Source organism: Puma concolor, chromosome B1 (genome assembly GCF_028749965.1).
Source record: "Puma concolor isolate L17-30 chromosome B1, mPumCon1.1.hap2, whole genome shotgun sequence".
NCBI classification, from domain to species: Eukaryota; Metazoa; Chordata; class Mammalia; order Carnivora; family Felidae; genus Puma; species Puma concolor.
Window position 1 is genome coordinate 31,495,743 of NC_141670.1, and position 24,926 is coordinate 31,520,668.

At 40.6% G+C, this 24,926-nt stretch overlaps 1 protein-coding gene and 1 pseudogene across 6 annotated transcripts in view; one reads left to right on the forward strand and one right to left on the reverse strand.

Annotated features, from left to right (window-relative positions):
- LOC112869850 (5'(3')-deoxyribonucleotidase, cytosolic type pseudogene) overlaps positions 1 to 21,923 on the reverse strand; it is a 100,789-nt pseudogene extending 78,866 nt beyond the window's left edge.
- The window catches only part of ADRA1A (adrenoceptor alpha 1A), a 111,109-nt gene continuing 107,976 nt past the window's right edge, over positions 21,794 to 24,926 (forward strand). For 5 of the 6 annotated variants that reach the window (XR_015250018.1, XM_025932957.2, XM_086703410.1 and 2 more), the window contains exons 1-2: positions 21,794 to 21,934; positions 23,141 to 24,666. Coding sequence is in view for 5 of the 6 variants with exons in the window: in XM_025932957.2 (XP_025788742.1) it covers positions 23,784 to 24,666 (883 nt within the window). In the remaining variant the exon portion in view is untranslated. The remainder of the gene's footprint in view (positions 21,935 to 23,140; positions 24,667 to 24,926) is intronic. The other variant, XM_086703408.1, reaches the window with a different exon arrangement.

Below are 24,926 nucleotides of genomic sequence, written 5' to 3' on the forward strand. Positions count from 1 at the left end.
ATAATCCGAGAGCGAAGGAACTTTTTCACTTAGCACCTCTGAATTTCTCCCTCTTCAAAGAACTTTCTCTTCCAGATGCCCCGCACCTGAAGTCATGGTTCGTCTGCGGGTGGCCATCACTGTATCTACCCACAGTACAAGCCATTTTCAGTACAGCATGGGATGGATAAATTTTCTTACCAACGGGGACTAGAACCCATTTGCATTTCTTCCTACGAATACCAGAATTCTAAAATGTCTTAAATTAGTTTTGCTTTTGCCTTTGAAATAGATCCACTTACTTTTCCAACTTACTTAGTTCCATGTTTCTTGCAGAGGAGGAGACTCCCAGTGCATGCTGTGCCCAGGATAACGCACCCAGTAAATACGTGTCGGGTGATACAGTGAAGGAAGTCTTCCTCTGAATGCTTTGCACAAACTTGTTTTCATTGACCCAAAAGGAGAATGACTATTTCCATTTGAACTTGGCCTGGCACCAACCCTTTTTGCTCCTCTGGTTTTGATACCACTGGTCCCTCTGCCAATTTCTCACAATTCATCTGGAAGCCTGGGACAACTCGAAATGCCCTGATAGCCAGAGGAACTTCATAGTGTGAGAAAGTAATTCTGCGAGCACCAGCTGGCAATATCCAGGGACTCGAGGCTAGTTTAGATGGAAGCAAATGCTGCTTTTGGCACCTCTGAGTGTAGAGGGAAACAAATTGCAACGAGTAGATCTGGTTTTGGTGTCGATGACTGTTTTACTCCGTTAGAAAATAGAAGCAGGGACATCTGAAAGTGAGGAGGCAAAACTGGCAAGTGAAAAAGCAGAGCCAGTCTGTGACGGCAGCAGATAAAGGTTACATTTGCATGTGATTCAAAACACAAAGGACCGAGCCACCCCAAGTAGCTGTCATGTAACAAACATATGAGGGTGCCAGGGCCCCAAGGACTTCCCTCTGCCAAACCCTCCCATTTCTCAAACTCACTTTGGTTGCTAGATGTGGATTATCACTTGGCTTCTTATCACTTTCTCAGGCTGATGCAGCAAACAAATTTGACTGCCGCCAGTGCCTGTCTGAGTTGTCCTTAAGCAGTGGTGGGATTCCTGGCTCAACACTTAATTGGAGGCTTAAGTGGCTTTCTGTATTGGTGCTACTTGCCCATCTTATCTAGAATTTTTTCAGATGGGAATGAAAAGGCCTGTCTGATATATACAGTGTTCTTAGTGAATATTTGTAGATTTTTCTGGGCCTGCACTGACCAGTCATTGAGAAAAGGCTTATTTTTTTTTTAATTTTTTAATGTTTGCTTATGTTTGAGAGAGAGAGAGAAACACAGAGCGTGGTGAGGGAGGGGCAGAGACAGAGGGAGACACAGGATCCGAAGCTGTCAGCCCAGAGCCCAACGAGGGGCTTGAACTCACGAACCAAGAGATCATGACCTGAGCCGAAGTCGCATGCTTAACCAACTGAACCACCCAGGTGCCCCAAGAAAGGGCTATCCTAAAATTAATTTTAGCTGTAAAAGTCTATAGGCATTATCAAGAACCAGGCATACTCAATGCTAAAAATGCATTTACATATTTGCATTAAATTTCTAATACCTATTACAATGTGTTAACGTAATTATTTGCATGACTACCTCCTTCAACAAACCGTGAATTCATAAGGGTGAATACACTGTGTTTTTGATCTCTGCATTGCTAGCTTTTGATACAATGTCTTTCACATAGTAAGTATTCAATAGAAGTATATGATGGAAAAGTCAGATTTAGCAACTATACCTTTTTTTTTTTTCCTTCTCAAATTTTTATTTAAAGTCTGGTTAGTTAATATACAATGCACTATTGGTTTCAGGAGTAGAATTCAGTGATTCATCAATTACATACAACGCCTAGTTCTCGTAGTAACAAGTACCCTCCTAAAACCCATAACTCATCTAGCCCATTCCCCACACACATCCCTCCATTAACCTTCAGTTTGTTCCCTGTCTTTAAGAGTTGCTTATGGTTTGTTTCCCTCTCTCTTTTTTCTTTTATCCTCCTCCCATAAGTTCATCTATTTTATTTCTTAAATTCCACATGTAAGTGAAATCATATAGTGTTTGTCTTTCTCTGACCGACTTATTTTGCTTAGCATAATACACTCTAGCCCCATCCAGGTCATTGCAAATGGCAAGATTTCATTCTTTTGATGGCTGAGTAATATTCCATTGTGTATATATACCACATCTTCTTTATCCATTCATCAGCCAATGGACATTTAGGCTCTTTCAATAGTTTGGCTATTGTTGGTACCACTACCATAAACATTGGAGTGCGTGTACCCCTTCGAATCTGTATTTTTGTATCCTTTGGGCAAATCCCTAGTAGTAAGATTGCTGGCTCATAGGGTAGCTCTATTTCTAACTTTTTGAGGAACGTCCGTATTGTTCTCCAGAGTGGCTACACCTGTTTACATTCCCACCAACAGTGCAAGAGAGTTCCCTTTTTTCCACATCTTCTCCAGAACCTGTTGTTTTTTGTGTTATTAATTTTATCTATTCTGACAGGTGTGAGGTGGTATCTCATGGTGGTTTTGATTCGTATTTCCCTGATGATGAGTGATCTTTTCAGATGCTGTTGAGCATCTTTTCATGTGTCTGGTAGCTATCTGGATGTCTTCCTTGGAGAAGTGTCTATTCATGTCTTTTGCCCATTTCTTTACTGGATTATTTGGTTTTTGGGTGTCGAGTTTGATAAGTTCTTTATAGATTTTGGAGACTAACCCTTTATCTGATACGTCATTTGCAAATATCTTCTCCCGTTCCATATAAGTTGCCTTTTAGTTTTGTTGATTGTTTCCTTCACTGTGCAGAAGCTTTTTATCTTGATGAAGTCTCAATAGTTGATATTTGCTTTTGTTCTTGCCTCCAGGAACATGTCTAGTAAGCAGAGAAACTATATCTTTCAATTATGAGTCCCATATAAATCTTTTAAATGATAGATAAGTAAATATTTCAAATAGAAGGGAACCTACTCAAGTCTGCGATCACCTATGCACTCACACAATTGCTATGAAGAACAATATGAGAATGCGAAAGCCTCAGTTTTTGTGCTGAGTACTGAAAAATACTCTCTAGGCCGCCACATTGATGTAGATTCTAAACCCGACATTCCAGAACATTACTGGGGAAATTTGAAGTGTAGAATGATTCCAAAATTGCTCCCATTTGCACAGTACCACGGGCACATAGCCAGCCTGGCCCTGGAGACAGAAGCCTGGTGGATGCCAGGCCTGAATGAATTACTCTTTTCCACTTGGGTTCAGTTCACTAACTTCAGAAACTACGTGGGTCGGTTCCTAGAGACTTCCTGGGAGGTATGGGCCAGAGGTACCTGAAAATAGCTAAGATGACCCACCTGCCAAACTCATCAGCCTGTGGGAGCATTTTACCAGGAAAACAGGTGCTCTGGGTGTGCAACCATGCCATAAAACAGAGATCAGCAAAATCTGTCTCTACAGGTCCAAATTATAAGTATTTTAGGCTTCGCGGATCTCATACGTATCAGTTTCATACTCTTCTTCACGTATTTGCTTGTTTTCTTGTTTGTTTTGATAAACTGTAAGGATATACGCAGTATTCTTAGCTGGAGGACATGTACAAAAAAATAGACAAGGGTGATAGATCTGACCCATGGAGTGTAGTTTGCCAACCCCTGTAAAAGGTCAAATTGATATGGAGATATGAGCACTATTCTTTTGCTTTGTGCGACCTCCAACCCAACAGTAAGTTCATTGTATTTTGGACCTATTATTATTGACAAGAGTGAAGGATTTAGGTTTGGAAAATATAGGTTCTTACCTTTAAGTCACTGTGTGATTTGGGTCAGCTGATTTCACTTCTCTAAGCTCTGGTGGCCTCATCTTAAAAATGTGAGCAATAAATGAGGACTGTTCATAGGACTGTTTATAGGACTGTTCAAGGACTTCAGTGAGATCTGGGTGCCTGGGTAGCTCAGTCAGTTAACCCAACCCTTGATCTCAGCTTAGGTCTTGATCTCAGAGTTATAAGCTCAAGCCCCACATTGAGGTCCGCACTGGGAATGAACCCTACCTAAAAAAAAAAAAAAAAAAAAAAAAAGGTTTCAGTGAGATAATGCATGTGAAAGTTCTGTGTAAACTACAAACTCTTTTTGTTTTAATTCTTTTTAACGTTTATTCATTTTTGAGAGACAGAGCATGAGCAGGGAGGGGCAGAGAGAGAGGAGACAGAATCTGAAGCACGCTCCAGGCTCTGAGCTGTCAGCACAGAGCCCTACATGAGACTCAAACTCACAAACTGTGAGATCATGACCTGAGCTGAAGTTGGACGCTTAGGCAACTGAGCCACCCAGACGCCCCAACTATAAACTCTTTTTAAGTGTTAGCTGTTATTACTCTTAATGTTATTGAACTCATAGGAAATAGAATTACTCTGATGATATGATGTTTTAGTTTGTATACATACAGTTGTCATGACTGAATGTGGGAAAATCCCAAAGAAATATTTGGCTCAAATCATGAATTATTCTAAACCTTTGAACTTTTCTTAGAAGCTATTATTTTGCTAATGTAGGAAATTACTTATGTGGAAAAACCTTGTGGTTTCTTAGCCCTCCACATTTGAAAAAAGAAAACCACACAAGAAAAAAATTATTTTTGTAAAAAATATTTGTAGAGATCTATTTTCAAATGCCAAAGTTTCTGTCCTCCTGAAATTAAAATGACTGAGACTCACTTCTCTAGAAAGACAGAAATTGAGGTTTTGCTAAAAGTCAATGTAATATACTTTGGTAAGAAGTATATTACATTCAGTTAAAAGCTGTTGGCTGGTTATAAGGACAATGTTACCTTGTCTAATGCATTTAGGAACCAAACACCAAAACTTTGGCAACAAACAGGACAAAAAGCAAATTCATACTCTTTTTATGAGACTTTTAAGGTGTTTCTCCTCCCCCAAGTTATGTAAGGACATCAACAAATTGTGGTAAATGGCAATAACAAGTAGTGTGTGTTTTTACAAAATGTGTACAACAAATTAATTCTAAATCCTTCCTCTTTTCTTTTTAAGCCTTAGCATTAGATATCAGACCACACTCTTTTTTTTTTTTTTTATATAGCCTTGAATGTTTGACATTTTATTATCCCAGTTCATTATTCTCTGGATCCCCTGAACAAAGACTTCACAAAAAGGAGAGTCAAATGACCAATAAACATATAAAAACTTGCTCAACTTCATTAGTGATCAGAAAATGTGAACTAGAGCCACAGTAAGCTATTTCTACACACACACCAAAATAGCTAAAATTAAGAAGACTGACAATGGAGGGGTGCCTAGGTGACTCAGTCGGTTGAGCGTCTGTCTTTGGCTCAGGTCATGATCTCATGGTTTGTGAGTCTGAGCCCCACGTTGGTCTCGGTGTTGACAGCTCAGAGCCTGGAGCCCGCTTCAGGTTCTGTGTTTCCCTCTCTCTGCCCCTACCCTATTCACACTGTGTCTCTCAAAGAAAAAAAAGTAACATTGAAACAATTTTTTAATATATATATATATATATATACACACACACACACACACACATATATATATATATATATATATATATATATGGAAGACTTGACATGGAGAATCTTGCACTTCTGACGGAGTGTAATTGGTATAGCTACTTTGGAAAAGTATGTGTCAATATTTACTAAAGTAGAGCATTTAGGGTTTACAATTCGCCTTATGATCCAGGAATTTTATTCCTGGGAAATATACCCTGTGGCAATTCTGCACATGTACACCTGGAGTCTTCTACACACTGTTCATAGCAACATTATATATAATAGCTAAACACTGGACAAAGAAAGAATAAATAAGTATTGGCTTATTCATACCCTGAAATACCATAAAGCGATGCCAATAGACGATCTACATAATTTACATGGAACAACAAACGTAATCGTGAACTCAAGACACCAGATATGATTGAATATGTAAGACACGACTGAAGTAAAGTTTAAAAATTACCCTAAGTAAAAAATTACACATCAATTAGGTAATCTGGCAGTTGTGATAATCCATCAAAGTGTACGTTTGCAATTGGTACACGTTCCTGCATATGTGTTTTATTTGCATTTTAAGCGTTTAAACGAAGAATGATAGGTAAGAATTGTTAATGAAAATTACATGACTCTTCACGTTGAAAGGACACAATAGCACCCAATAGAACATCAACAAATTCACATTTTAGGAAACTACAAAACATAAAAGGTAAAAATAAAAGCTACTGAGGAGATAAAAGATTACTTACAAATAGATCGATAGCAAAATTATCAGCAGCAAAAACAAATAACAGTAGGAAAAAGATTAATCTTCTAAATAAGAAAAAAGTAAACATTAACTTTTTTTAATATAAATTTTTTTATTAAGAAGGAATATGCATAATAGAACAAGGATCATGTCAAGCTTCCGCATGAAATGTCTTTATTATCTGGGAAAGGGACCCCCTTTAAGACTCAAGCATGAGCAACCATAAAGGAAATAAATGGTAAACTTATAATTTTATCATCAACAGAATAGCTGTTCACGAGTAAGTCGGAAATAAAGATGTTTGCAGATGCACACAGGTCAAGAACATTTTATATCACATACAAAGCTTGTGTAAAAGAACAGTTAAAGATTATGTTTTCACAAGAATGTAAAAATTCATAAAAGATCTTTGCTCCTTTGCTCACCAATGTGTTTTTTTCACTTGTTTTTCAGTGACGTTTATTTTTATTTATTTATTTTTTATTATATGAAATTTATTGTCAAATTAGTTTCCTCATCAATGTGTTTCAACTGCCTAAAACAGCACCCAGTGTTAGAGGAAATTCTCAGTAAGTATTTACTGACTGAAGAAGAAAAGTGAACTCAGAGGGGAAAAAAAGGTAGACACAAGCAAGGTGAGGAAAAATTAGAAAATACTCCAGCAAGTTTCATTATAATGATTCATTGTTAATTTTTTTTGTTTTTAAAAGATGGAACTACATTATAATTAGCAATAAAGAGAAAGTTGGAAGTGTGGTTCAATGGGTAGAGTTTGTGAAAATGATTACTTTTAGAAGAGAAAAGAGAAACAGAAGGTAATTTTAAGTTTTTGCTTGAAAAACATATATTTAAGTACAAATAGTAAAAATGTAAGTACAAATAACAAAAATTCGATAGTAACTACTAACAGAATAGGGAATAATTAAATAATCTTCAAACAAAAGTCAGATGAATACAAAATAACTTTATCAGTACAATAGAAAGGAGAGAAACAAGAGGAAAAGCAGAGAAAATGATCGTAATCAGAAAGCAAAATATGATTGAAATAAATCCAATTTCAAAAACAAACAAATAAATACAATCTATAATCGTAATGTATGTGAACAGATATAACTTACCTATAAAATACAGAAGTGTTAGATTCTACTTAGAAAAAAACAAAACCCCCCAAGCTTTATAGTACCTATACAGAACAGTCCTATAACAAAATGACCCATCAAAGTTGAAACTAAAGATCTAGAAAGACATTAATCAAAGAAATATGCTGCCTAAAACAAAGCTGGTGTTGCAATGTTGACATCAGAACAAATGCAATTTCAGGTAAAGATCCTTAATAGAAAAAATGGAGGGACATTACGTTACGACGTGGAAGGGACTTTTTCTTGGTCTACCCTCAACACTGTGAGAATTATATGACAAATAATCATAAATTGGGATGAGCCCAGCTATAATACCAACAGATAGAATACAATAACTGTCAAAATTATAAAGAGAAAATGTTGTAACCATAATGGTGGTATAAAACATTAAGTCACTTATATCAGAAATGAGTAAATCAAACATCAGACCTAAGATTAGTAAGGGTACGTAAAATTTTCATAACAAAATTGTGTTTGATGTAATAGGCATATAGGGATCCCATACATACAGAAAGGAAGAAAGAATATGCATGTTTTTCAAGCACATATGAAACATTTCAAAACTGACCATACGCTAAATTACAAAGCCTGAAGAATTGCCAAGAGTCAGTATTGTACAGATGATTTTCCTAGACTTCCACGTGATCAAATTACGAATCAACATTAAAACAACAGCTTAAAATGTTGATACTAAAAAGATCACACTCTTAATTAATTCACGAATAAGGAAGAAAAACACGTTGGAATGTGGGAAATGTTTGGAATTGCGTGACTATGAAAGCACTACATAACAAATCAAAACTTGTGGCTGTGTTAAGGGGAATTTAGAGGTAAATTATCACTGCAATTACATTTGTTTTGAGAATAAGTGAGAAAGATGTCCAATTTGTGTGTATCTAACATGCCAGAATAATAACATCACGGTAAAACTAAATAAAGTAAAAAAAAAAAAAAAAAGGGGAGAGTAAAGGAGAGGTCAAAAAACAATGGAAGAAAAAGTAGAGTAGCATGTGTCATGATCCCAAAACAATTAAATTCGAAATCAACAATAAAAGGATGGTTTCTTTAAAATACCAAACCATTACTAATGGAAACTAAAAGGCACAATGTTGAAAAACTAGTGAGCTAAAACTATAAAACTTAGGGAAAAACTCATAGGAAAATATCTCTGGGATAAGCAGAATTCTTAGACTTGATGCCAAAAGCATAATCCATTATAGGAAATATTGATAAATTGGATCTCATCAATGAGAAGAATGTTTTCTCTAAGTAAATGAATGAAAAGAAAAGCTAAAAACTGGGAGAAATTGAAAATGGATCAAAGACTTAACCATAAGACCTAAAACCATAAAACTCCTAGAAGAAAACCTGGGGAAGAAGCTCCCTGACGTTGGCCTTGGCAATGAGTTTTGGGGTATGACACCAAAAGTAGAAACAACAACAACAACAAAATCAACAAATAGGATTACACCAAACTTAAAAGCTTTTGCACTGCAAAGGAAGTTATAAAATTAAATGTCATCTGTGGAATAGGAGAAAATATTTGCAAACCATGTATTGGATTTGCAAACCATGTAATTTATGAAGAACTCATACAACTCAATAATAAGAAAACCAAGCAATCTGATTAAAAAATGGGCAGAGGAACTAAATAGACATTTTTCCAAAGAATACATCTAAATGGTCAACAGGTACATTAAAAGGTGCTCGACATCACTCATCATCAGGGAAATGTAAATTAAAACCATAGTGAGGTATTACCCCACACCTATTAGAATGGTTAATGTCAACAAGACAAGCGATAACAAGTGTGGGTGAGGATGTGAAGAAAAGACAACAACCCTCGTGCAATGTTCATGGGATTGTAAAGTGGTTTAGTTGCTGAGAAGAACAGTATGGACGCTCCTCAAAAAATTACAAATAGGAACATCTACCTGGCTCAGTTGGTAGAACATGCTACTCTTGATCTCAGGGTCATGAATTTAAGCTCCCTGTTGGGCCTGGAAACTGCTTTAGCTATTGTTGTTTTTGTTTTTTTTTTTTTTTGAACGTTTATTTATTATTGAGAGAGAGAGACAGACCATGAGCAGGGGAGGGGCAGAGAGAGAGGGAGACACAGAATCTGATGCAGGCTCCGGGCTCTGAAATGACAGCACAGAGCCCGACATGGGGCTCGAACTCACGGACCATGAGATCTTGACCTGAGCGGAAGTTGGATACTTAACCGAGCCGCCCAGGCACCCCTGCCTGGAACCTACTTTAAAAAAAAAAAAATTAAAAATAGAACTACCACACAATCTAGCACTCTCACTTCTGGGTATATATCCAACAGAAATAAAAATAGGTGATCAAAGAGATATCTGCATCCGCATGTTTATTATTATGCAGCATTATTCACAATAGCTGAGATATAAAAACAACCTAAGTGTCTGTCAATGGACTAGGGGATAAAGAAAATGTGGTGTATGTATGAAATACTATTCAGCTATGAGAAAGAAGGAAATCCTGCCATTTGCAACAACGTGGATAGAACTTGAGGACATTATGGTAAGTGAAAGAAGTCAGACAGAGAAAGACAAGTACTATATGATATCTCTTATATGTGGAATCTAAAAAGAAGTGAATTCAAAATATAGACAGTGGAGTGGTTGGGGGATGGGGGAATGGGGGAAATATTATTCAAGGTTACATAGTTTAAACTAGTAGATAAATAAGTCCTAGGGATCTAATACACAGTACAGTGACTATAGACAATAAAACTGTGTTATAAACATTAAACTTACTAAGAGGCTAGATCTTAATTGTTCCCACCACTAGAAGAAATGATAATTATGTGAGGTGACAGAGATATTAGCTAATGCTACGATGCAATCATATTGCAATATATATGTGCCAAATTAAAAAAACTGGGCGAAATCATTTGCAAATCACACATCCAACAAAGAAATAGTATCTAGAACATATATACTCCAGATATATATGTATATATCTCAAAACTGAATAGAAAAAAAAAAAAAACAAAGAAGCCAATCCAAATAGAAAATGGGCAAAAGGCACGAAGAAACGTTCAGTGAGATCATTGAAGAAGATACGCAGGCGGCACATAGAAAGATGTTTCACATCGCCAACGATTAAGGAAATGCAAATGAAAACACACTACACACCTACCAGGGTGTCTGAAATAAAAAAGGGAATGAGAGTACCAAATGCTGACAGAGGTATAGAGAACCTGGACCACTTATGCATGAACTGATGGTAATGTAAAATGGTACTGCCACTCTGGAAAATAGTTTGACATTTCTTTTATAAAATGCAACGTGTACCTACCATGCAACCCAGCAATTGCGTTCTTCTGCATTTATCTCAGAAATGTGAAAACTGACATTCACATAAAAACCTATATACAAGTGGTTATAGCACCTTTATTTGTAATGGCCCCAAACTAAAAACAACCCATATGTCTTTTAAAAGGTGAAGGGTTAAACCAATTGTAGTACATCATGGAATACTGTCCAGCAATAAAGAGGAATGAATTATTCTTACATGCAATCGCTTCAATAAATATCTAAGGTATCAGGCTGAGTCATTAAAGTCCACCCTAGAAAGGTCACATACTATGTCAGTCTTTTTACAATACGTTGAAATAACAACTTTTTAGAAATGGAAAAGAGTGAGTTATCAAGAGGATGGGGCAGGTGGCCCAGGAAAAAGGATGTGAATGGCTATAAAAGGGGCAACATGAGATAGCCTTGTGGGGATGGAAAGATTCTGTACCTTGGCTCTATATCAGTGTCCTGGTTGTAACGTTGTATCATGGTTTTGCAAGATGTTATCAATGTGGAAACTGGGTAAAGGGTACATGGCATCTCTCCATATTATTTCCTACAACTGCATATGATCTACAACTATTTAAAAGCAAAAAGTTGGGTGGCTCAGTCAGTTAAGCGTCTGACTCCTGATTTTGGTTCAGGTCATGATCCCATGGTCTGTGGGATCAAGCCCTGCATTGAGCTGCTTGCACGTGCACATTCTCTCTCTTTCTCTCAAATATGAATAAATAAACATTAAAAAAAAAGTACAAAGTTTAATTAGAAAACCTGATTAAAGAAAAATCCTGATGAAATTAAAGTGTTATCTCAACTGAATAGAGAAGGACAGGTCTCAAACTTCCAGAATATACCTAAAGTGACACTTAGAAATGAATATAAATATAATATAGATTCATTTTAAAATATAAAGACTGGAATTAGTTGTTCAATGATAAAAAACTAAGGTACTAATGGCAGGGTAAACCCAGAGGCAGAAGAAGGAAGAAGGAAGGAAAGAGTAAAGATAACGACAGAGATTAATATAATAGATACGAATAAGCAAAATAAATGAATAAATAAAAAGGTAACCAATAAAATCCCAACCAGCGTTTTGGGGGGAAAAAAGCTGCCCTCTTAAAGGACTAATGAAGAAATAGGAGAGAAAGGACATTTAAACAATATTAGGAATTTTTAAAAAATACATATAAATAGAGTAAATATTTTAAAATTTGTAAGACAGTATCATGAAAATGTACATGCCAATAACCATAAAAAGTTAGATTAAAATATAATAAAAATTAAAACCAGAGTAAAATAAAAACTATTAAAGAAACAGAACTGATAGACAAAACTGTTCCCTCTAAAGCTGTTTTTATTTATTTTTTAAAGCTCTTTTAATTTTTCAGTTCAAATTTATTTAAACTGTTCTAGAGAACAGAAAAATAAGGAGAAGTAGATACTATTTTTGTCAGCAAGTACAATTATAATTTCAAAGCAGAACAAAAACAATATAAGGAAACCACAGTCCAATATTACTAATGAGTAGCACTAGAAAAAATTCTAAAGAAATTACAAAAAATGAAATGAAAAGTATGTAAAAAAATACTATATTGGCTAAGTAGTATTTATGTCAAGAGTGGAAAGAATATTTAGTATAAGAAAATGAATTCATGTAATTCACCATGTTAATAAAATAAAAAGAGAAACCATATGTTTATCTTAAAAGCACAAAAATAAAGAAGACTGTTAGCAAAGTAGAAATAGATGGGAACCCATTTAACTGATAAGATTATTACTAAAAGACACACAAACATCATGCCAAATATTAGAAGTCTGGAAGATTCCCTATGAAGTAAGGATTAAGACAAGAATGCCTATAGTTATCCTTAAAATTCAACATTATACTGGGGCCAATAAAATACAAAAAAAAAAAACACCAAACAGTTGAATAAGAAATAAAAGGTATAACATTTGAAAGAAAGACATAAAATTGTCCTTATAGATAATTGTCTTTGTAGGAAATCCAAGATAATTCAAAATTTAAAAATCAGTATCAATTTTTCAAAGAGAAAAAAGAGATTCAGCAAAGGAGATCACTATACAAAATTAATACCATTCTTGTATGTCAACAAAAGAATTTTTTTAATTTAATAGAGAAAAGACACCATTTATGTCAAGAAAAAGAACTGTAAGTTATCTAAAACAATGAAACAAAGTCATGCAAGATGCTTATGAAAAATGTTTAGATATTATTGAAGAATATATTATAAGTAAAAGGAGAAATATATCATTGTAGATGATGTGACTATCATAAAGATGTCAATTCTCCACAGATTAATTCTTGTTCCAATCAACCATCTAATAAGATTTTTGTTGGAAACCAACAAAGCCATTAAAATTTGAATGGCATTTCTAGCTTCTGGAAATGGTGGAGTATTTTTGTCATAGTAATCTTTCTGCACATAACAATTATAAATCCTAGATTACATATGTGTGTGTGTGTCCACATGTATATATGTGTGATACAGACTCACACAGTTTATTCCATTTGTGGTAGTTATATTCTATAAAGTCACCACAAACACTGAATTATTGAGTACTAAACCATTGTTCCTATGGGAAACATAGGGTTAGGTTCCTACAAGCCTCTGGTCACAATATTTTCATCAACTGATCAATACACAACTTTGTTATATGTGTATTTCTGTTTAGAGACAGCTTATTTAATATATATTGTTGATTCGTTATCATTAAACTCAAAGCCATCAGTAATCATGCTTGAGCAAAGCTAATCTAACACATGCATTTTGTGATTATAAGATACATCACAAATTAAGTGTAAAAGCACTTAGGAATCTTTGACACTATGCTTGGGGTCTGGCCGATACAGGAAGTAACAAACTGAGTATCTCACCAATAAATTTAAACAAGATCAAGAATCATTTTGGACATTTTAGTTTCCCCAATGTTCCCATTATAATCACAGCTTTGATTATCCACATTACTTTTTCTGACATAGACCACTGGTCATTACATGATTTCTATATACGGGAACTGAGAAGTGCAAATCTGGTTGGAAAGAAGCCTAAGGTTTTTGCCTTGAAGTTGAGTTTACATAGCAAGTGCATTTTATTTTTTTTTTTAATTTTTTTTTCAACGTTTTTATTTATTTTTGGGACAGAGAGAGACAGAGCATGAACGGGGGAGGGGCAGAGAGAGAGGGAGATACAGAATCGGAAACAGGCTCCAGGCTCCGAGCCATCAGCCCAGAGCCTGACGCGGGGCTTGAACTCACGGACTGCGAGATCGTGACCTGGCTGAAGCCGGACGCTTAACCGACTGCGCCACCCAGGCGCCCCAGCAAGTGCATTTTAAATTTAGATTTCATGTCTTTAGGGGAGCCACGGAGAGAAGGCTAATGGGAAACCACACTCTCTACACTTTTCTAAATTGGTATTTAGTTTGCTTCATTAAAAATGTATTTTCTGGGGCGCCTGGGTGGCGCAGTCGGTTAAGCCTCCGACTTCAGTCAGGTCACGATCTCGCGGTCCATGAGTTCGAGCCCCGCGTCAGACTCTGGGCTGATGGCTCGGAGCCTGGAGCCTGTTTCCGATTCTGTGTCTCCCCCTCTTTCTGCCCCTCCCCCGTTCATGCTCTGTCTCTCTCTGTCCCAAAAATAAATAAACGTTGAAAAAAAAATTAAAAAAAAAAAATGTATTTTCTTAGGGAGCCTGGGTGGCTTAGTCGGTTAAGCATCTGACTTTGGCTCAGGTCATGATCTCGCGGTTTGTGAGTTCGAGCCCCGCATCAGGTTGTCTGTTGTCAGCACACAGCACACTTCAGATCTTCTGTCTCCCTCTCTCTCTGCCCCTCCTCTGCTTGTTCTCTAAATAAATAAATAAATAAATAAATAAATAAATAAATAAATGATAATTTAACTCTTCCTTCCAAGAACTTCCCAATTACAATGGATGTTTCTGATAAAATCAGACTGGTTGGATTCCTGATTTTTTTTCTTATGTATGGCTTTTTTTTTAACTTTATTAACTGGAATCATTTGATTATTATAAGACAGTAAACAAAAATGATGATGACAGCTTCAGAAAGTGAAGGAAAGAATAGTAAGTGTTGTTTTGTTTTGCTTTTTTCTGATGTTGGACAGAGGAAAGTGACCATTTTGTCAATTTATGTGCCATCACTTACAAAAGGCATGGGGCGCCTGGGTGGCGCAGTCGGTTAAGCGTCCGACTTCAGCCAGGTCACGATCTCGCGGTCCGTGAGTTCGAGCCCCGCATCAGGCTCTGGGCTGATGGCTCGGAGCCTGGAGCCTGTTTCCGATTCTGTATCTCCCTCTCTCTCTGCCCCTCGCCCGTTCATGCTCTGTCTCTCTCTGTCCCAAAAATAAATAAAACGTTGAAAAAAGAAAAAAAAATTTTTTTGAAAAAAAAAACAAAAGGCAAAGAAACTACATTAACAGCAGTTAAATTAACAAGACTGGATAAAAACCATTGAATACTTATCCAGAACTTAAGCTTATCCTTCAGTAAAAGAGAAGAGACACTGTCCTTTTTCAGACTTGAGGATTATCATCTATTTTCTGCTGAACTCTAGCCAGAGGAAATTAAAGGACTTCTCCTTAATGCTTACTGTCTAAGATTTTCATGTTGGAATAACCTTAAAACGAGTGCAGACTCACATCTACTTCTTATGGGTTAAATTCAGTCTTGTCAGACATCCTAGGGGTGGAAGAAACATTCCTTGAGTCGAGAGGAATAAGGGAGCTTCTTCAGGCTCTTTCGTGAGGTCAGCCACTCTGACCATGAAGAAAAAAGTCACTGACCAGTAAACTCCTATAAAATATGCACAAAATGTTGGGCAGATTACATTCATAGGTTGCCAAGGTATAAATATGTCACTTTCTATTAATTTTGAGAGAACTCATGGGGACAGCTTCCCTCTTTACAGAAATTCATTAAGTATTTTACCCTTAAATATCTGTGACAGGAAGAAATGACAGCAAATATCCAAAAGGACTGAAATCCTTAATGTACAATTTTGGTCCTTCAAGAGGCGGACACCAAGACGTGATTAATCATATAAAAGATTTATTGGAGGAAATTCCTGTGAAGGAAAAGAGAGTCAAAGAAGGAGAGCCTTCGGACTATAATCCAAGCCAGAGGGGAGGAGAGGAGGATTAGGAAAGAAAAGTGTCAGATTGTTGCATAGTTATGAGAAAGTTTTGGCTGACTGATGGGAAGTCCTCAAGACAAAGTCTCCCCTTCGATAAATCCTGTGTCTAATAATAAGGGGCCTGCCTGCATCAGAACCTCTGCCACGCTTAGCTGTTGCCTATAGGAAGTGTAGCAGGAGGGGCGCCTGGGTGGCGCAGTCGGTTAAGCGTCCGACTTCAGCCAGGTCACGATCTCGCGGTCCGTGAGTTCGAGCCCCGCGTCGGGCTCTGGGCTGATGGCTCAGAGCCTGGAGCCTGTTTCCGATTCTGTGTCTCCCTCTCTCTCTCTGCCCCTCGCCCGTTCATGCTCTGTCTCTCTCTGTCCCAAAAATAAATAAACGTTGAAAAAAAAATAAAAAAAAAAAAAAAAAAAAAGGAAGTGTAGCATGAGCACAGGGATGGATCCAGAAGGACAAAATCTGAGACTGTCCTTCAGTTATGCCCAATTATGCAGCAGGAGATCCGAGGGGTATATTTTATGGCTGCCATGACATATAAAGAGTTTTCACAAACGTATAGGATAAAAGGGGAAACCACCCATACAAAAATAGGCGGTGGACATTATACTAAGACGCCTACTCAGAACCATCTCTCCCCTTCTATGTGCTTCTCTGAATTGCCATGGCTGGAAGAATCTCTGTCATCATTGTTCTGGTGACATCCACCAAAGAGAGGAGCTTCTATGAGATTCTGAAAGTAAAGGAGAAGCAGATACTCTGTCCCGTAACAGTGTTGTGCAGGAACAAAGGTGTCAGCCGACAGCCCAGGTGAGGCTTTGTCAGGAGCTTCTGGGTGTCCTGTACTTTATTGATGCTTCAGGCAGCTGAGCTCATTTTGTGACTTCCTAATCTTCCTATACTTCCAGATTTCTTGAAAGCAAATAGCGGTTTTCCCTGACCTGTTTCCCAAGCTTTTCTATTTGTCTTACAAGCCTCTGATTCCGTGTGTTAAGTCACTTCCCGCTTGAAATATCTACAGCAGTTTCCGACTAAATCCTGACTGATAGAAGCCAAGCAAATCACAACATAGTAAATGCACGTGTCAAGTAAGTGTATGAAAATATGCTCATAATTAAAAAGTATTTTTTTTAAGATTTTATTTTTAAGCAATCTCTATACCCAGCGTGGGGCTCAAACTCACAACCCTGAGATCAAGAGTTGCATGCTCTACCAAACGAGCCAGCCAGGTGTCCCAAGAATAAAAATGTTTAATGAGAGATTTCTTACTTATCACACTGGCTAAAGTTTGTTTAATTTACAGATATTTATGTACTTGTGTATTTTATTATGAAACACTCAAGATTGGCAAGAAGCAAAAATCAACTACCACCACCACAAAGAAAGTTTCTATCATACCCCACTCTTATGAGTTTACATTTTGTATGTACATTTGTAAAACCTTTCTAGAGGGCAAAGTATAATTTCTCAAATTTTCTTAATTTTTGATCCTCTAATTTCAGTTATAGAAGTTAATCTAAAGAAAAATTAGAGTACGGAGCATCTGGGTGGCTGACTTAGGCTCAGGTCATGACCTCGCGGTTGGTGGGTTCGAGCCCTGCATTGGGCTCTGTGCTGACGGCTTGGAGCCCGGAGCCTGCTTCGGATTCTGTGTCTCCCTCTCTCTCTGCATCTTCCTGGCTCACACTCTGTCTTTTTCTCAAAAATAAACATTAAAAAAATTTTTAAAACAAAACACAAAAAAACATTATACCTGAGCATTTATCACAGTACAAGCTATAAATAGGACATTTTTTGGAAAACCTAAATATCCAAATAGTCAAATTTATCAGGACATATATATGTAATGGAATTTCTATGCAGCTGTTACAAATCATATTTTTGTAAAAATTCATTAATATGAATAAGTGTTCAGAAATAACATTAAATGAAAAAGCAGGATATGTAACTAGAGACACAATATGATCACAGTATTATACATAATACATATATATACACACATATCATAAATACATGTATATAATATATTTCAGATATGTATGTATATCATTTGCACACATGACAAAAATGTATCAAATATTGCACAGTGGTTATTTCTGCAATGGCAGAATTATAGATTATGTCTTATTTTTATTTCCAACTTTTCAAAATATGCTGTTAAAATCATATATTTTATAATGAAATACAGGCCAATAAGCATTTTAATGTCCCCATAGACATCATCAGTAGGTGGAGAAATGACATAAAGCATTTCTACATTTGGTACAGATATTGATTTTTGGTGTTTCCCTTCCCTTTTAGATGATATTGACAAATTTGATCGATATGACTCAACTCACATTTGCTATACAAGAGCAAAGATTTATTGCTTTACAGGAATAATTTACCTGATTTAGCTATAGGCTGACTTGACCCCATATTCCCACCATAATCTACAATGTAGGGATGGGCTCCATGACTCATAAGAGGCTTGGAACAAGTTGTTTTCTCAAGGGCAACGAGAATAAGCAGGACAAATGATGACAAGGGCAGAATTATTATCCCTTCCGAGGCTTCCTTCAGTAGTGTCTGTGCACTGGGTGGTTTTCTCAGTTCGATAAAGGATTAGAACACAAGGCCTGTTTAGAGAGGTGTGACTTGATACCTGCATCAATATCATTCTGAGCAATGTTTTTCATTTTCCTTCCACTTTAACTTTTTAAGCCTTACGTGAATTAGTTGAAAAGCCAGGTCTTTTAGGTAGATATTAACATTAAGCCCTCTACTCTGTCACTTGGAATCATAAGCCTGGGAAAAGAGCTCCTAATTCCATTGTGTATTGTCTTCTAAGATAATGATTGACAGATTTTTTTTTTCTTGAAGCTTCCTATATTTGCTGACTGTCTCACTAGTCACTAACAGAATCCTGCCAATCGAAGTCATTGGGTGTACGGTGATTGCAAGATCTTCTCCAATTAGATCCCAGTGTCCCTGAACACACACACACACACACACACACGCATGCACACATGTATAGACACACATCCCCCCTCTGTTTTACACCTGTTGTTGATCTGCCTTTCTCACTTTTGCCTACCAATCTAAATTCTACTTATTCTGCAAGCCCTAAATCAAGCAATATCCTCCCAAGAGGCTTCCTGGAACCTCTCCTGCAATGAATTTCTCAGCTTCCATCACACCCAAAGTCTAGAGAGTAGCATTCTTAGGTCCAGGCAAGAGGATTCCTAACTTGGGTTTTGGGCTTTAGAGATCCCAGAATCCATAAGACTACAGGATTGAGGTAATATCCCTGAGTAGAGCCTCCACCCTTCTTTCTAGGTCATGCTCTGGGACCCAGAATCCTCTGCTCCAAATGGCTACACAACCACTTTTAGGGCCTTAGGCCTTTTTCCTGGGCCCATCTTCTCAAGGGCAGACCACATAATAGGCCACTGCCAAAGGCCAAGGTAGAGCTGTCTGGATGTATGGATGGAAGTGTTTGCACATATTTTCATGGTCCTTCAAGATGTGGGACAAGGGAAAGTCAGAAGAAAGGAGGAGCAGCCAGTGAACGGGGCCATTCTTTTGCTTTGCCATGTTGGGTCACTCCGCTTACAGCAGTGGGCTTGGGCGTAATTTTCAGGTCATTTCACAGATTTCTCCAGCTGAATACATAGTGCTCTTGTTAAATGTGGGATTGGGACCACTCTGGGTTAGAAGTGTGTTTCACTTTAACGTAGGGCACAAAATGAGCAGAGTTTTTAGTTAATAAGATTAATAACAGGAGGATGGATAAGCTTCATGAGATATAATTTCACTCTGTCCTAATAACAGTCTTGGGGTTTTTGTGTGTGTGGTGTGTGTGTCCCTTTAAAAATTAGGAAGCCGAGGCTCAGAAAAGCTGGGTTTTGCCCCTGGTCTTACAGGAATGCAGGGACAGCATCTTTAGGACTCTACAGCCTACTCTTTCTTCGCCCCACCTCCCCATGGGTCTAACCGAACACCTTCCGGGACATCCACCTCAACCATTTTTAAAAGCGTAACCCATCAATAGATAGTTTCCTGTTTGTGGGTCTATGGTTAGTGAGGAAATAATTGGTTCTGAGAGTCAGTGTCTCAAAAACTGATGTTCACTGGCCGAGAAGCAGATTGGAAAGATCCACCTGGGGCCAAGCTAGAAATAAAGAGCAGCTCTTCTCAGCCTTGGCTCCAGCTAGTCAGCTGGTGGGGGAAAGGAAGGGTGCTCTGCTTGTTTGTTGGGGGCTAGAGGACTGGGAGTTCCAAAGACCTTTGTACATTCTAACCTTGCAGAGCTGAGCAATTTTTGGTTGCTTTTCTTGCTGATAACACTACTTCCCTTATCTACCACAGAACAGATCTTAATAGAGAACTCGCCTTTATGGTATAAGGTTAATGAATATGAAACTCAACAATAAAATATCTCTCTGGTGGATGGCATTGCTAAAGAACATACACGATAGACGTATCTGAGGATGAGATAATATTTCCTAATGAAGTAGTGCTTCTTGATCTTTCCATGGACATTCCTCCAAGGCATTAGAGGTATATAACTATAAAAGAGCCTCCCAAACATCTCCTTTCGAAAAAGAAACAATATTAACAGACTTCTGTTCAGGGAAGAGAGTTCTAACGCCTACCCCTGGTCAAAGTTATCTCTTTGTTACTAGGTTCAAGGGTACCTGGCAAATACATTAAGAACAGCATATGTTTTCTAATCAATAAAGACGAAGGAGGATGATGTAGGAGGTGGGAATCAAAGTGGAGAAAATTCGAGTGTTTTCCCAATATCCCAAAAACACATACGGGTTTATTCAATTGTAAGGTAAACAGAACATGGAATTTACCAGAAGAAAAAAATCAATAAAACTGGTGATGTCAGCTTTTCATACGCCAACTATTAATGAATCAAAGAGAATTAGACAGAAGTAACAGAAGTAACTTTCCTTTAAAAAATACATTTTCTTACAAAAGCTGGGAAAGAATTTGTGGAACTTTACCAACACTAAACTGTGTAAGAAACTACAGCGGGACTATAATGTTTTTAAAATCCATCTGAGATGGATGAGAGACGGATGAGAGAAAGATCCGAGAAATGAGAAATGGATCATATTTCATAAAGTTTAAATATGCTCCCTTTACATCTTCCAGGAATCATAATTTTATTACAATCAGATTCATTAAATGTTATCTGATTTTACTCTCATCTTGAAACACCTTCAAATAATATAATTTACCCATGTATTTGGCATAACAACATATGCTCTTCTTGATTTTAACAGAACCGAGTCCAAGTGTTAATTGAATAAAGCTGTTCAAAAGTAACTTTGGGGGCATTTCTGTGAACACACCACATCCGCAGTAATACCTACCAGGCAGGTGTCAATTTTTCTTTAGTTTTAAAATCGTATCATTTAAAGACGTTATTTCCTGTAAATAAAATTCACACACACGCGCGCGCGCGCGCGCACGCACGCACACACACACACACACACACACACACACCACACCACACACACACAAACATCTTTTTAAAGTAAAGCGAGAACGCAATCCACCCAAGTCAAGCAGGAGGGGGGAAAATACGGTTGTGCGCATTCTGCCTGTTGCCGCAGAGTAATACGGTAAACAGCCGATTACCGTACTCGCTGGGGCTACTGCCTGTGTGACGTCAGCGAGAGCTAGCTGCAAAGTTCCTTGCCGTTCTTTGCTGATGTCGGGGAGCTGAAAATTAAAAGGGTGAACGTGGAGTTATGGGTTGGCCGGGTTTTTTTCTTTTCCTATTTTCACTCTTTATTGTAAATTCTGCAGGTAAAGCGATAGTGAGCCGGGAGCTTAAAGACATCTGTAGAGGAGGGGTGAGTCAGCGGGTGCAGAAGGACTAAGAATTGGTTCCTTGGAGGGACGGTCGCCTCTTTCCCCAGAGAGGAGGCGGCGGGGCTGCTCCTGGGACCGAATCCCCGTCCTCTCCCCGCTCCAGGTGAGTCCGCTGCGGCATGGGGCGCGGGCGTCCAGAGGGGCGGGGATGAGGGCAAATCGCCCTCGCTTCCCGCGGAGACGGAACCCGCACTTTGCCCGTGCGCCCCCCGCTTCTTTCACCCGCTCTGACACCTGCATCCCCACCCCACCCCGTTTCCCTTGTATATTCTGGAAAGTTACCTCCTAGTTAACAAGTGTGTCTTTTGGTCCGTGTTTGTCGCCCCGAGGTAGAGGAAAGAGGCTTTCTGCAGTTGCTGGCTTTTAGGACCACCTGTGAGCTCTTGAACTTGTCACCATAGCCTTTGCCTGGGGGTCCGGCCTCAGGGCCCGATCCCAGAATCGTCAGAAGGCAAGATGGGTCCCCACTCCTCGCACTCCTGCCTCAGTCCCCGTGGAAACCTAAGTATCTCACAAAATACCGTGGCCCCCAGCCCCGCAAAGCGAAGCGTCCCGCATCCTCCTGATTTTTAAGCCTACCACATCCGCAGTGGCCGCCACTTGCAAAGCCCCTTCTGCAGAGTGGCGCTCGCCCTCTCCACCACTTCTCCCCCGGCACCCCCGCAGCCCGTCCGGGTGTGGCCGGAGGCTCAAGTCCTCCGGCACCGCTGCTCCTGCGGCTGGAAAAGGGCTCCTGGACCGACCTCGGTCGCGTTCAGCCCTCGGGCCCCGCCAGCTTTTTCTTGGGACCTGGCCCTCGGGCCGGCTTCGCGGGTCGACAGACCCGCGCGCACCGCACACCCAAGTGTGAATTCCACCGGCGTGAGCGTGCGCGTGGCACTGGCTGGCCGCGGCCCCCGGGTCGCAGCGGTTCCCTCTCCCAGGCCGCCCCCTCCAGGTGACTGCGAAGCAACCTGTTTAAATGGCACCCGGGTGGATCCTCCAGTTTCCACCGGCCAGGCTCGGCGCGACACACGTACGCACCAGCCGCAGTCCCGCCTAAGCGAGCTTCGCGGGGTTTAATCTCGCTGTGCGGCCGCGCGTAATTGGCGGCCGCGGCTCGGGGTTTGTTTGCTTCGGCTCCAGGAGCCAGCCAGAGGCCGCGGGGCCGCGCGCCAAGGCAGGTTCCCAGCGGCTCGCGGTCCCCTTCCGCGCCGCCCGTGCTGCAGCAGGGCACGCCGCTCCGGGACCGCAGAGTCGCCGGGGCTCCCAGCCGCCGGGCCCGGTACGGCCTCGCTCCCCAGGGCGCCCGGTATACACCCCGCCTTTCTCTTTGCGCTGTTTCAGGGGAACGCGTAGCCGCCTCGGTCTTGGCCAGCGTTTCGCGTCCACTTCCCCCGGCCTGCGCGCGCAGAAGCTGGATCTAGCACGAGTCCACCGCGCGCCGGTCGCACCGTGGGTAACTGCGGGCCGGGAGAAGCGCCCAGATGCCGGCGGTCCCCGCCTTTGAGAGTCGACGGCACACCGGTACTTGATTGTGGGTAGCGGGGAGGCTGGCGCTAAATTGTTGAATTCCCAGTTACGCGCAGAATGCCCAATCTTCTAAGCAGGACGGATCGGACAGTACGGAGAAGCGGGCTCCTGTAGTTCTGGGATTGCATTTTGCAACGTGTCTCCTCGAGCTTCGCGCCAAGCCTGGGGGAGGGAGGGAGTTGGGGCCGGAAGGCCAGCGCCGCGGGTGGATAGGGTCCGCGGGTAGCCCCGCGTGTGCGTCCCTGGCCATGTCGCCTTTAATGCCCTGCCCTTTTGCGTGGCCTTCTGAGGGTTTCCAGGGCAGGCCGGGGTTGCTTCCCACCCACACGCCCTCTCTCACCCCCAGCTAACCCCAGCGGGCAAGGCTCCCCAGAGCCGAGACCTTTTGACTCTGCTCCCTCGCTCCCGCCTCCGCCCTCGCCCGGGGGTGGCTCCCGAGAGCCGGACCTCGCCGGCCCCGGCTGGGACCATGGTGTTTCTCTCTGGGAATGCCTCCGACAGTTCCAACTGCACCCATCCGCAGGCACCAGTGAACATATCCAAGGCCATTCTGCTCGGGGTGATCTTGGGGGGCCTCATCATTTTCGGTGTGCTGGGCAACATCCTAGTGATCCTCTCCGTGGCCTGCCACCGGCATCTGCACTCGGTCACTCACTACTACATCGTCAACCTGGCGGTGGCCGACCTCCTCCTCACCTCCACGGTGCTGCCCTTCTCTGCCATCTTTGAGATCCTGGGCTACTGGGCCTTTGGCAGGGTTTTCTGCAATATCTGGGCGGCGGTGGACGTCCTGTGCTGCACCGCGTCCATCATGGGACTCTGCATCATCTCCATCGACCGCTACATCGGTGTGAGCTACCCGCTGCGCTACCCCACCATCGTCACCCAGAAGAGGGGTCTCATGGCCCTGCTCTGTGTCTGGGCGCTCTCCCTCGTCATCTCCATCGGGCCTCTGTTTGGCTGGAGGCAGCCGGCCCCTGAAGACGAGACCATCTGCCAGATCACCGAGGAGCCGGGCTACGTGCTCTTCTCGGCCCTGGGCTCCTTCTACGTGCCACTGACCATCATCCTGGTCATGTACTGCCGGGTCTACGTGGTGGCCAAGAGGGAAAGCCGGGGCCTCAAGTCCGGCCTCAAGACTGACAAGTCGGACTCGGAGCAGGTGACGCTCCGCATCCATCGGAAAAACGCCCCGGTAGGAGGCAGCGGGGTGTCCAGCGCCAAGAACAAGACGCACTTCTCCGTGAGGCTCCTCAAATTTTCCCGGGAGAAGAAAGCGGCCAAAACACTGGGCATCGTGGTCGGCTGCTTCGTCCTCTGCTGGCTGCCTTTTTTCCTAGTGATGCCCATTGGTAAGTCTTCAAACGCCCCATCTTTGTATTTAGGGTTCCTCATCCCCTTCCTCTTCTGCTAGACTCAAGGTCAGGGGTGGCAGAAAAAGGATCTGCATTTCAAACAGCAAAGCCAGAGGTGGGGGTGGGGAGGGGAGCAGGTAGGAAATGCTCCCCGGTAGAAAAGTAAATTTCAGTTTCCTTTCTTCTCCAGTCTCATTTACGGTATGTCCTTGGGCACCTTTTCAACTACTGTAAAGCTGCTTCCAACAGATGCAGAT